The sequence below is a fragment of the Barbatula barbatula genome (assembly GCF_947034865.1).
Source record: "Barbatula barbatula genome assembly, chromosome: 16".
Taxonomy (NCBI): Eukaryota; Metazoa; Chordata; class Actinopteri; order Cypriniformes; family Nemacheilidae; genus Barbatula; species Barbatula barbatula.
Window position 1 is genome coordinate 3,559,878 of NC_136779.1, and position 13,283 is coordinate 3,573,160.

At 38.4% G+C, this 13,283-nt stretch overlaps 1 protein-coding gene across 1 annotated transcript in view; it reads right to left on the reverse strand.

The window, feature by feature from the left end:
- The window catches only part of kif19 (kinesin family member 19), a 30,068-nt gene that overhangs the window by 5,211 nt on the left and 11,574 nt on the right, over positions 1–13,283 (reverse strand). The window contains exons 3-9 of the mRNA XM_079476222.1: positions 5,795–5,905; positions 5,472–5,559; positions 3,953–4,089; positions 1,898–2,023; positions 1,613–1,807; positions 284–430; positions 69–191 (exon numbers count right to left, since the gene is read on the reverse strand). Of these exons, the coding sequence (XP_079332348.1) occupies positions 69–191; positions 284–430; positions 1,613–1,807; positions 1,898–2,023; positions 3,953–4,089; positions 5,472–5,559; positions 5,795–5,905 (927 nt within the window). The remainder of the gene's footprint in view (positions 1–68; positions 192–283; positions 431–1,612; positions 1,808–1,897; positions 2,024–3,952; positions 4,090–5,471; positions 5,560–5,794; positions 5,906–13,283) is intronic.

Here is a 13,283-nt window from a genome sequence, read left to right on the forward strand (position 1 = left end):
AAAGTAAGATAAACAAACGGTACAATATCTTTCCGAAATTCACAGAGTTTGTATATTTGTGAACGAACCCGGGTGCGGATGCTTTTGGCACGGTCGGCGTAGGTCAGGGTGTTCCGTGAATCTTCGAAGGCCAGAGAGGCGGGGCTTATGTGGGCAATCATCACTGTCCGACTGTTTCCTCCAAGAGAATCCTGTGAAGATCACATGACCCAGTAAGACAAACACTAGAGATTTGTGACTTAATCCAAGCATTCATTTTTTACGTAAAAAAGTTTGGCTGTACCTTGAGCAGTCGGGTGAGTTTGCTGTCTCTGAAATTGACAAATTTGTTGCCATTTTTTTCACTCAAGGCATTGATGCAGTTCCCCAGCGCGAGCAGAGATCTGTTGATGTGAGCACCCTCTTTTAACCTCTGACCTCTGTTCTGTGTCTGGAAGACATGAGTAGTAATAGCATGATTTTATCTGATTATAGTGTTGATTCTACAATTCCATGGGCATACTTTAAAAACGTTGAACTGTCCACGGACGGGTCAGTAAATCCGTTGGGAGAAATCATTATAAAAAAGAATTCACAATAACACAGTCTCTGGGTAATAACTCTGGTATTTGGTTTTTTATTTATAGGTAATATTTCTTCAAAATATCGTATTTACTGTCCCTGTCAAAATGAAATTTGTATTGCTCAGAAGTTGTCAGCTGTGTTTTGTTTAAGTAGCACCCTGGTTTTAGATGTTTTTCATAAAACTGCTAAAGAGAAATACAAATAAAACCAAATTATACAGTTGGTAAATTAATAAATGTAGATGGTGTAATGGTACAATAATCTTGTGGAATGGAAACTTTAATGGAGACATTTGTGAGATTTCTGCGTCTTTATCTCATACAAATATTTGAGATGAAAAAGTTTCCATTTGTTCTTAATTTAATCTCATTTATATCTAGGAGAGGAAAAGACAATCGTAAACAATATAAGTGTGAGTAAATAACACAAATTAATGTTTTGAGTTAAAGTAATGCTTCAAACTTCCAGCAGGCGGCACTCTTGCTAGTCTTATTTTCCGAAGAGGTGTGTAACTGGCCTGTCTTTCTCATAAAAGACAACAAATAAGCTCTCTTGTTTCTGAGCATAACCAGAATCAACATGATCTGTTGCTTTTGTGCACATGCGTGTTTATACGCACGGGGTACCTGAGCGGTTAACAATTTTAGCAGTTTCCAAGTCATCCTCTAATGCTGTGCTGGAAAATGACACTTTAATATGAATCATAATTCACTTCAATTACAAAAATGCACAATACACATTACAACATATAAACTTGCTCATACCTAACAACAGTTTTTTCAATTTAAAAGTCGTAAATTTTCCCCATGCTTATGTCTTGTAGATAAATCACTCCTAAATTCCTTCTAGTCACTGGCTGATATATGATTTTGTATATATTCGGAGCTGACTGCGCCAGCTTTTGTTTAAACAAAGATTGATAGCTTTAAATTCCTTCTTATTGAATGTATGGACATACTGTAGATCTGTGCTTGCCGAAAGCAAATGACTAAGCGTTTATGTAACTTTCCCGAAGATAAACAGCCCTTAAACTGATGCTCTCACACACCTGCGAAGCCCGCTCAGAGCCTGCCAGATCAATCATGAAGAGCCGAGCAAATCGCACTTCCTGCAGGATGTCTCGACATCGACTCTGTTGCCGCACGACCACCTGGAGCACGGCGTGAGACCTCGAAGACGTCTGATTGGCTGCCGTTGGCTCTTGAGTTCTTTGCTTGTTTCCTTTCATTAACAACTCCATTATCTGAGCGAGAGAGAAAAGCGAGGAAAAACTCACAATGGAGCTTTAAAAACTGACATTTAGACTTGAATGAAATGCATTTTTAAAACATACCTCACGTGCGTTGATAGTGGAGACCTCCGTAATCCCAGCCACCTGTATTTCTCCCTTTGAATCCTCTCTTAGGTCCAGGAATCCAGACGATGGATTCAGTAAGTCTCTTATCATCTCGTTGTAGATCTGCGGCACACAAATATAACAGACCATGTAAACCAAGGTGGGACATTTATGCATTTTTCAGTAAAGAACAGTGAATACGAGCTACTGTATACATCCTATCAGCCCAAGTTACATATTTCAGAGTAACACCTATTCAACAAAAGAATATTGATAGAATCTGTTAAAAATGAAACAAAGTGTCTGTTAAAATGAAACAAATATTGTTAAACGCGTGTCAACCAATAAGATTAAAGAATTGAACAAACCTAGGGTATTAATGTTCATTATTTTGTTTTTCCGTGATGTCTTTAGGGCTGAATGTGAACCTCGAGTATTTAACATTTCGTAATATTTCAATAGGCTTCATTCAACCCTGTTTAGAACAAGGCCACATCCTGAACGATCGGTGGTCTACTCAAACGCTCTCAACTTAAAGTAAATGCAAACGTAACATTTCATCACTGCCAGTGAGGTCACTGTGATGTACAGTAAGCGTGTGACCGTTTAAGGGTGAAGTGTATGAATGGAAGCCATTGACGGGGGACACCGAGAAGATACAGTAGATACAGATGACGGAAAGAGAAAAACAAAACAGGATGAACTGGGAGGTCTGGGCTAAAACCGCAGAAGCCTAGAATAAAAAAGCTTTCTCTACAGGACGGCACCCCTCGTGCATTTGGACGGCCCAGTGCAAACAGGACTTTTTTAATGTGAAGGTGTAAGACAAGTACGGGACAGGAGAGCATTGTGCTGTTTACTGCCCGCTGCTCTTTCCGTGTGTGGACGGAGTGGCTTAGTCATACAACCTAAATAAGTCAAATAACACAGACCATACAGCGTGTTTGTGTGTGTGTGTGGCATACTGAGTGTTTAAGTGTGAGTGAGCACAGATAAATGTATATGTACAGTATTTACTGTATATAAGTTGTCTGTGGAACTGCCTGATTTAAGAATGTGTCACATAGGAGGACATGAACGAAATTTTGTAAACTATTTACTAAAACAGACACTTACTGTAACAGAAATGATTGCTGTTATAAATGTTAAGCTCTTTTCTTAATAAATAAAAGTTGTTATTTACTGACAGTCACACCATAGGACAATTATAAGATTTGTCTAAATGTAACAATCTAGTAACAGCAATTTTCCATTAAAGAAAAAAAGGTTTAACCATTTACTGAATTTTAATTCTAATTATATACATTTTTATCTTATGTGACAGATTTACAGTATGAGATAACTGCAAAAAACAACCTTAACTAAACTAATAAAACAAGATTATAAAATAGTATGTTGTTATAGCATAATTTGCATACTGCATACAGTTGTACACAATATTTAAAAAAATAGAAGTCAAATGTGCATCTGTCTACATCTTTCAACCCATATACTGTCTTTTTGCTCATATTATTCTGTCCATCAAACTCAGTTCTGAATCTTTTCCTCGGCGTCTGGAACTTGACATCATGTTATTTCACCCTTACAGCAGATTACAGCAATATCCGAGGACACAGTGTTTAAACTTCTATTCCCGTCCTTTTCAGGAATCCAGTGAACTGCTCTTTCCGTTTCAACAAACACGCTTCCAGACCGTGTTTGGCCAACAAGCAGTTTGTCTTTTACTTGAACGTGACACTGTTTTTCAACGTGACACAGCAGAGCATTTGAAGTCTAAGAGTGGCTTAAAGAGCCTTTGTTTAGAGGGTTCTCATATCAATTCAGCATTGCTTTATCTAAGATGCTGAGCTAGATCAGGAGACAAAAGCTGATAACCAGATATGATATCAGTCGCTCCTCGCGGGTGTCTTATCACTTTACACCTACACGTTACCCTTTTAAAGATGCTCGAAACTGAATGAGCAATTTATTTGACCATGTGCGGATATTTAGCATGCCGGTAGGCCTGCAGGTAAAATATGAACCTATTTAACACCCAAATGACGATCTCACCTCCAAGTAGGACATTGAGACGCTGTACTGCATGTCATCGCTGGTTTCTTCGATAGCCTTGAACAGGTCGTTTAAGGTGCGAACGTAGATACCGGGTTCTCTGTCCGTTCCCAACATAGTGTACGTCTTCCCACAACCTATTTGCAAACACACACAGTATAGTAAGTTATTCGAATTCCATAATGCAATGAGATGTTAATAATAATACAGTAAGATAGAAAGACAAAGCTAAATCTTCTCCAAAAGCTTTCACTAAGAATAGAAGCTAATTAAAAAAAATCTTTATAAAGATGACATAAGGGTGAGGTACAGATGTGAGATGAGTCACAGGAAGTGAAACATGATGTTTACAGGTGCCTTTGATGCCCGTCGGCCTGAGCAGAGATTTGCTGCCCTATAAGCTTTATATAGCCGGTGTCATAGACAGAACGAGTCAAGGAGAGTTTGAGGGCAGATTAAAACTCACGAGTACAAGAGAGCCACATGGAGATGTGCTTTCCAGGAATTAAGCTGTTCTCAATTCAACCCAGCCGGAAAACTGGTCAATATGAAACAATCATTTATGTTAGGTCATGTGTTGTCTATGCTCTGTGTTAGAACATCTATGATGTTTGGACAAATTGCACGGATTCACATCTGGTAATACCTGTAAACAGTGCCTTGTAAACTGTACTTTTTGTTGGCTTATTGACAAAATGTTAAATGCTCTATAATTTGTATGGCGTTTTTGCCAAATGAACAAATGTGAATGGACTTATATTAGTTAATACTCAACATTTTTATTTAGTCTATTTAAAATAACTTAATATATAGGACAGTAGTGTTGTGTTATCTGTTGCATGTTGTTTCGTGGCATTATGCACAAGCGTTATATGGCTGAAATGACAATAAAACTTCAGGTTTTGATTCTAAATGCTGTTCACTTGTGTCTAACAACACCCATTAGTCGTGGTTACATACATGTATATAGCAAGGCCTTATCTCATTGCTTTTTAAAAATGCTTATAAGGACACTCATTTCGTTTTCTAAACTTATAAAGCTCTTTCTGTCATATAAAACTGCTATGAGACCTGTGACATAAATGGTAGTCACGGTCAACAACATCTGTTAAGGTCAGCTGTCAATTCAATGTATGTTTATTGCTATTGTATTATTGCTTTTGTTATTGTATTATTGCTCTTGTATGATATATCGCTTATTGCTCCCTGAATTCATCGTAAGTCGCCTTGGAATAAAAGCGCCTGCAAAATGACTAAATGTGACTGTGTTGTCTAAACCTCTACTTTAGGCTTTTCCGAGTGTCCTAGTCGTGATCGATTGTCTGTTATTGTAACTACTCAAACCATATGAGCGCAAACAATAAGGAAGGATTTATTTATTAAACGTCTGAAATAAGTCTTTGTAAATGGAGTTTACACAGAACATTTATCAAAGCAAACTGAACCATTTTATTCTCTGGCTCATATTCGATCTTATAGCTCAAATGTACAGTATATGAAAATGCAGTGCGGTACTGACCTGTGGGTCCGTAGGCGAAGACCGTTGCATTGTACCCTGATATGAGACCTTCAATCAGGCCCTTCGTGGTGGCTCTATACACCTCGTCCTATAAAAAACACACAAAACATGTTTACCACAGGCTTTTGTGCCCATCATAGTTTAACATCTGTGGCAAATTCAGACGGGTGGACACGCTAACGCTTCAATGCACATCAAGGCTCACTAACGCTGGCACATAACCATGACTTTTTTTATGAAGGCAAAGCTTCACGATGTTTGCACCAACACGTTTTTGAAGCCACCCGTCCTTACAAACGCACACAAACACAGAATGAGCTTGCCTGCGTGGCGGAATAATCAAATGCCACGTCGAACATATAAGTCTTCTCTCTGGACCGATGAGCGCGGAGGATATCATCTGGATCTTCCATGGGATCCATCAAAACCACCATCTGAGACAGAGGAGAAAACAGCATGTGATCTGATCTTTAAATACACAAAATCAGTATTGGAGTTTTGCAGTTCATGCCACTCAGTTTTGAAGATTACTGCATTTTCAATTTCAGATTTTTTTATTTGTATTAATGCTTGTTTACATGTATGAGATCCACCTAAAAACAACACAAGGGTGAATCTTGTCGTATCTAAAGCCCCACACGTGTCGCTGGGTCTCAGGTGTGGAGGTTCTCAGAAACGCACACCCAACGTTTGATGACCCACTCAAACACACAAACACAGTTCTCTCTTTGAAGCTTCTCAATTGAAATTCAGCAAAGGAGATTTGACTTTTAAAAGAGGCCAATTATAGCGGCTCACAATGCAAACATACGGTCTCTCTACAAACAGAGGAAGGAGAAAGAACTGGGAGGAAAGAGAACTGCAAACAAGATGAAAAGTAGAACGTCTTTTGCAGAGATTGGACACATTTTTTATGATTACCATGAAGCAAAGAAACAAAGAGGAACATTTATCAAATTGAAAACACTGCAATGATTTGAATGTTTTTATTTCGCTACAGACCTGACATTCATGCATTTCCATAGATACCTAGTAGGTTACCGGCTCACCTTCAGAACACATTTTTATTTACAGTACTCAGTTTTAATGCTTTTGGCCATATGGTCCCTGAGGTCGGTGCGGTGAGTCATCGCAGTATTCCCGCAGTGACAGCTGTGGAGTGGCAGTTCGGCCAGTCTTAATGTTCTTAAGATACCAGTGCCAGTATAGTTTACGTGGTTTGAGAGAATGACGCACTGTAATCGCTACTGGATCTCTGATCGGGTTCCACTCACCTGAAATGATCCCTGCTTCTATAAGCCAATACTGTACACCTGTTTGTTCTCATGCAATGCCACATTTAAGTAAAAACGACCCGAACGTGTTGGCCAAGTTAACAACAAGTAAAATCTTATTTGTGTAACTTGAATGCATTTGAAGATATACTGTGCATATTTAATAATTGTCATTGTTCTTGGTGTGTCAATTTGTTAATGTTAAACATTTTGATTATTATAAAGTATTGATTTTAGCAGTTTTTAGTGATAAAGATGCATACAAATGCTGTGCTTCCGAAACCTCGGATCTCCAAATTCACTGTTTTTCAGAAAAGGGAAAAACACTGTACATTTTAAATGATTACTGTATATCGAACCCGGGAATCCTAATGCTCAACTGGCAATGCTTCAGGATCACTTTTATACAAAATTCTGTGCAAAGGTTTAGATTGGCTAAGAGTCTGTGTGCTCTGACAGATAAACATAACAAACCAAGTCGATATTCGACCGGCTGTGCCGGGTGTGTCACGACAAACTGGGTGGCCAGAAAACCGATTTTCTTGAGAAACCACAAATGCACACGTTCACTTTAAAAAGAAAAAAAGAAAGTGACATACACTCTAAAATCAAGGTGCAAGGTTCACAGCGATGCCAAAGAAGAGCCATTTTTGGTTCCACAAAGAACCATTCATGCATTGTGGGGCAGAAAGACATTCGTCTTCGTCTGGTCTTTTAATTACGTTTTCCCTACAGCCCCTGTGTGTTCTTGTCTAATCATACCTGTGCAAATAAACCTTGACAACCACAACGAGAGCCTACGGTAAAAGACAAGCCGCTGTCAGTATACGTTTCATCGATGCCAAGCAACAGTTCCATTAAGAGACAAAAACAGGAAACCAATAAAGTGTGTCCAAATAAAACCGTCTAATTTAAAACATGCCTGAAGGGATAGTTCACCCAAAAATAAAAATGTATTATTCACCCTCATATCATTCAAAGCCTGTCTCTTTCTTCTCTGGAAAACATATTGAGATATTTTGAGAAATGTCTCAGTGGTTTTGTGTCCATACAATGTAAGTGAATGGGGGGTCAATGTTGTTTGGTTAGAAACGTTCTTTAAAATATCTTCTTTTGTATTTTGCAGAAGCAGCAAAATCATACAGGTTTGGAACAACATGAAGGTTAGTAAAGGAGAAACAAACATATTTGTTTTATTCCATCAAAACAAAATACATTTGAATTATTTTGTTTGAAGAAGAGTTTTGTAGATTAAAGCACCACAAACACAAAAGAAAGTATGTGCAAACGACTTGTGGGGTGTGTAAAGGATAAAATATTTAGATCAACATTTTTGGACAAACTATCCTTTTAAAATGGATCTAAATGCAGTTAAACAGAATATCGCATCAATTAAAAATAGACAAATCCTCAACATATAACATATCTGACATATTCTTTCAACATTGATGTTATAGGGGTTACAAAAGCATGAGAGGCGATTCACATTTCGTGCCTTTTCCGAAGTTCGTAATTTAAAATGAAGTCACGCAAATAGGGAATGACGCAGTCGCATGTATATATATATATATATATATATATATATATATATATATATATATATATATATATATATATGCAGAATTTTTGTGCGGATCCTTTCTTTTATTTTTTTTGAAGAAAAAAAATCCATTTTATTTTGACCCAGCTAAGAAGAATAACAGATCAACCATCTGAAACCACCTGTCAGGGTCTTAGGTCTCCCCTCTCACTTCCACAAAAAGCAAGAGAGAAAGAGAGAGAGAGAGAGAGAGAGAGAGAGAGAGAGAGAGACTAAAGGACTGATGGCAATCCGGGAAAGCCATCTTTGGTTTCCACCTGCATAAAAGTCAGAGGGCATTCACCTGCCAGGACACAAACTGCTTGACTAACCTGCTGATTAATTCATACCTTCATAAAGGTGACACGAGAACAGAAAGACCCTAGTTTTGTTCCCTAGTTTAAAAAGGCAGCTAATGAGTGCTGTGTAAGCATACCTGCCTTTATAAAACATTTCTCCAAGCCGATGCACAAAAACAAAACAAGCCGTGTGTGCAGAATAAAGCAACGTAGAACAGCCAGGGTCTGCGCAGCAGCCTGCTAATGCACCGGCGTGAAATCAATTAGCAATATGGTGTTATTTAAATGAGCAACGATAATGGCACGGTTGTCGGGGGCGACAGTCCAAGTCATGCGGACGGATGGAGTTACCAATTAGCCGGGGTAGAGATTAGCATCAAAGGGAGGTGAATATTGAGATCTATTCGGCTGATAAAAACGCAGCAGTGGTTGTATTTTATAGATAAATGGGGATGCGTGGCTCCTTCGGGACGGATACTAAAATTCCTATCAACTCAGTGAGCTGTCATGAGAACAGCTTTTCAGATAAGCTTCTAAATAAGCTAATAAATAATAATTATTATAGGCATGTTTGGTTGAAAATGAATATAACAGCAGATATTTATTTTAGATGTATACTGTATAGTGCTTTCGCAATTTAGAAAGCTTTTTTTCTGTTTGTTTTAAGAAATCGAACGGACAGAAATAAGGAAAAGGAAGAAATGATGAAATATATTACAAAATACATTATATCGTAGCATATATTTCATGGAATTATATTTATTTATATGTAATATTAAAAAAATTAGGGATTGTAAAAACGATAAAATGATTATACTGTATGGTCACGTAGTGAATGCTTAACATATACAATAACATCAAGTGTCAAAAAAGCTTCAGATAAAGACCAATGTATTCTGAAGAACAATACTGTGCCATATTCAAAGTTTGACGTAAAATGTGTCTATAATAATCTGTATATGGTATATATTTCAATATGGTTGCCTGAACCCTCAAAGCACAAAATAGTCAACAGAAGGTGGGAGAAGGTTGTTGCCACATCTGCACGTCTGAAACGTAGACGCTGAATGCCAGGCCACGGCTTAGACTGTTTTTGTGTTTACACCCGGCAGAATTATCCCCAGCGGAGAACAGGGTGAGCCGCATCTAAACAAATAAAACCTTACTCATTCTGAGAGGTCAAAATTAAGGGAGGAAAGCATGACATGAAGAAAATAACGTGACTGCATGTTAAAGGTTTTTAAGGTGTTTTTTGGAGGATCTATTGACAGAAATGCAATATAATATACATAACTATATCTTCAGAGGTGTATAAAGAAGTTACATAATGAAGCGTTATGTTTTTACTACCTTAGAATGAGCTATTTCTATCTACACACACGGCGGGTCCACTTGCATGGAATTCACCATGTTGTTTCTACAGTGGCCCTAAACGGACAAACTGCTCTACAGAGCGTGTATTTTAAACCAAGATCTTTGAATGCTGATGGCCTGTTGACAGATGCTTGTCTCCCAGTGACCATCTTTCAATAACGTGCAGTTTAGTGTTTGCCCGTTACCCATAGAGATGCATGCGTGTGCACGCTGGTGATAAAGCATGCATGAATGCAGGTGTGTGTTTGCATCTTTGTGTGCACACGCATGTGCCTCTCCTCCAGATACAATCTCCCCTCCCTTTATTATATGGTCCCTAGTGACACGCCAGTTGTCATGGCTACGGTGAGGTGGGTGTGGATCAACTCACAGACACCTGTTGCTATTAGCCTGATGGAGACAGGGGGCCTGCTGTAGGGGCCTCAGAGGGGTAATATACACACACAAACAGGCAGGGCTGTAACTCACTGACACTCACACATTGCAGGCAGTATATCATTGACAGATGGCTATCCTGCTGCTCGGGCAAGGGTTTGGTGAGAACAGACCCTCAGTGATACAAAGAGATGATGTATTTCTGCTCTAAGAATCCTATTTTCAAAATCGCGCATCTTCTGTCGTGACACTGTTATCTTTCAGATGGCACGCCCACTAACCACATGGAGCGAAGACTGGAAGACTCTCAGTCTTCAGTCTTTTAGATTTGTTTTATCTTCTGGAAGTAATATTGGGTTCTATGTTGATAATGTATGATTTCCCACAAACTGATTTGTTGGTGCGGGAAGTAGGTTGAGCATTTCTTTTTTTGTAGTCTTGCTTTTGTAAAGTTGGTTGTGTTTTGTGTTGTGTTATTACTATTATTTGTGTTGTATATTTTGCTCATGCTCTTAGGACCCCCTTGAAAATGAGATGTTACATCTCAAGGGGCTATCCTTGCAATAAATTCAATTCAATCTTCTAGTAGTGTTCTGCAGAAGAAAGGCAACAGGTTTTGAATGATATGAAGGTGAGTAAATGTTAAAATAATTATGGTGAACTATCCGTTTAAAATTCTCTTAATACTGCTATTGTACCAGATTTTCTCACACATACAACTGAGTTTTATTACACGGCTCGTTGGAATGCTATTCCCAGATAACAACCTCTCTAAACGGCTCTAAACGACTAACTCAAGGTAACCCGGCTGCAGCAAATCGTTTTTACATTTTGTATTTTTAACAAATTAAATATAAATTTGTCTTTAATAACATATATGGCATTAATTTACAAATGATTCAACCAAATTGCCTGTTCGTGACGTTTGAATGTCACTTTTTACCTTAAAACCGAAAGTAAACAGATTTTTAGTAAAGGTGTCTATTTGGTAAAAATGAGCTTATTTTCATATCCAGTGTTTTTTCTCATGTAGCAAGTAGCCATGTAATAAGCGGGATTATGTACAAGCAGATCGGTGTGATACAAGACCCTACGCTTCGCTGTCAGGGCTTATTTCTGCGATAACAACGGGCTGCCTGTACATTATCCCTTAAATAATAAATGTATGTCTTATTATCCCACCCACACATAGTAACAAAACGAACTGTGATTGGCCGTTTTACATGTCAGTCAGACATCTCTTCCCTTGTTGCCCAGTTAACGCTCTAAAAGGTCTAGGTATGATGTCAAAGTATTCTTGTGTCAAACTGGAAAAGAACATGATAAACAGTTGACCTTTTCTTTAGAAATATACAGTATTACATAATGTTCAATGTGGGTGAATTAACACTTCAATTTGACACCTGTTAGGCTGCAACTTCACACTGCAGTACGTCATGTGTCTTACACTCTTTTAATGGCCCTGCCAGGTGTGATGTCACATTACATAATGTAGATTTTCTTTTTCAATTTCACACCTTAAACATCACTCTCCTTATCTCCCACACCAATGATGTGCACACAAAAATAACTGACTAACAATGTGAAGCAGAATCATTTTTCTTTAAAAAACTAAGATGTAAGGGTGTGTTCACATTTGTATTTTGGTCACGCACTTTTGACTAACATTGTCATTTTTCTGACAGGGTCCAAGAACTGTTTGGTTACAAGCACTCGTCCAAATATCTTTCTCTGTGTTTAACCAAACAAATAAATGTATAGAGGGTTGGAACAACAAGACAGTGAGTAAATCGTGACAGAATTTTCATTTTGGGGGGAAATATCCCTTTATCAGCTAACCAGAAGATATCAAGCTTTCGGGTCGTATCTTGTAATCACTTTGTGTTTTAGTTCAGTTAGATGCCTTCGGTTTGTGTTGTGTTCATATTCCGATTGAAACCCATCTTTTTAGCGGTCTCGGTCCACTTGTTTGGTGCGTACCGGAGTTGGAATGGCAGTGTTTACACTTACAGTACAAATAAACAGCACTTGCAAAAAGTTCGTTTTAATCAAACCAAACACGGCAAATATGAACACAACCCTTTTGTAAGGTTGTCAAAACACCAACATCTCAAGTTCAAAGTTATGGTTACTGAAATGCTAAACGTAATCTGAAATGCTTAATGTTAATGCTCTATTGGTGTTAAAAGCAAAAAACCATGGTAATGGAAAAACAATTATTTCGTTTTTGGCCGTTTTCCAGTTTAGATGTATGGGGAGAGTTGTAAAGATATGGATCTGAATCCATATCTTCGTTGTGATAAGAAACGTATGGATGAACTGTGGCAAAAATAGCATTTTTGTTCCTCCTCAGAAGCAGAACGAACAGTTCTCAACCTTCATCAAGAAACGCCACCAGCCATGACGCTTTCACACAGCGCTGTGCTCTGGAGATAATACCATCGATTCACAGAGCCACACGCTCAGACCGCACCCGTGACGTCTACAGACATGACGTACGAGACAGCATCTAACAAAAGATCCGAATGGCTTAGAAACAAACCATGCGGCTCTGAGGCTGTGACCTTTGAGTGGCCTTGTCAAAGCCAAGAGCCGTCCATTCAGAAGGTGAAAGCTATCTGATGGGCCAGCCATCCCTTCGTTTCACTCTTTATTTTCACCATCCCTTCTTTCCTTCTTCCGACACGGTCCCCCAACAATGCCGTCTCCTCTTACAAGAGCCTTGAGAGCCTCCTCAGTTTTATTGCTGCCAACCTGATACATGGTCACTAATGGTGCTTGTTTCTCTTTTTGTGTTTACCATAATTCAAGGTGTGCTAGGCTACTCAAGGCTAAAACTCTGAACTGTTTTATTAATTGTATCTTAATAGTTATCATTCCTGGACTTTCAGTCTTGGTTTTGACCACGTGA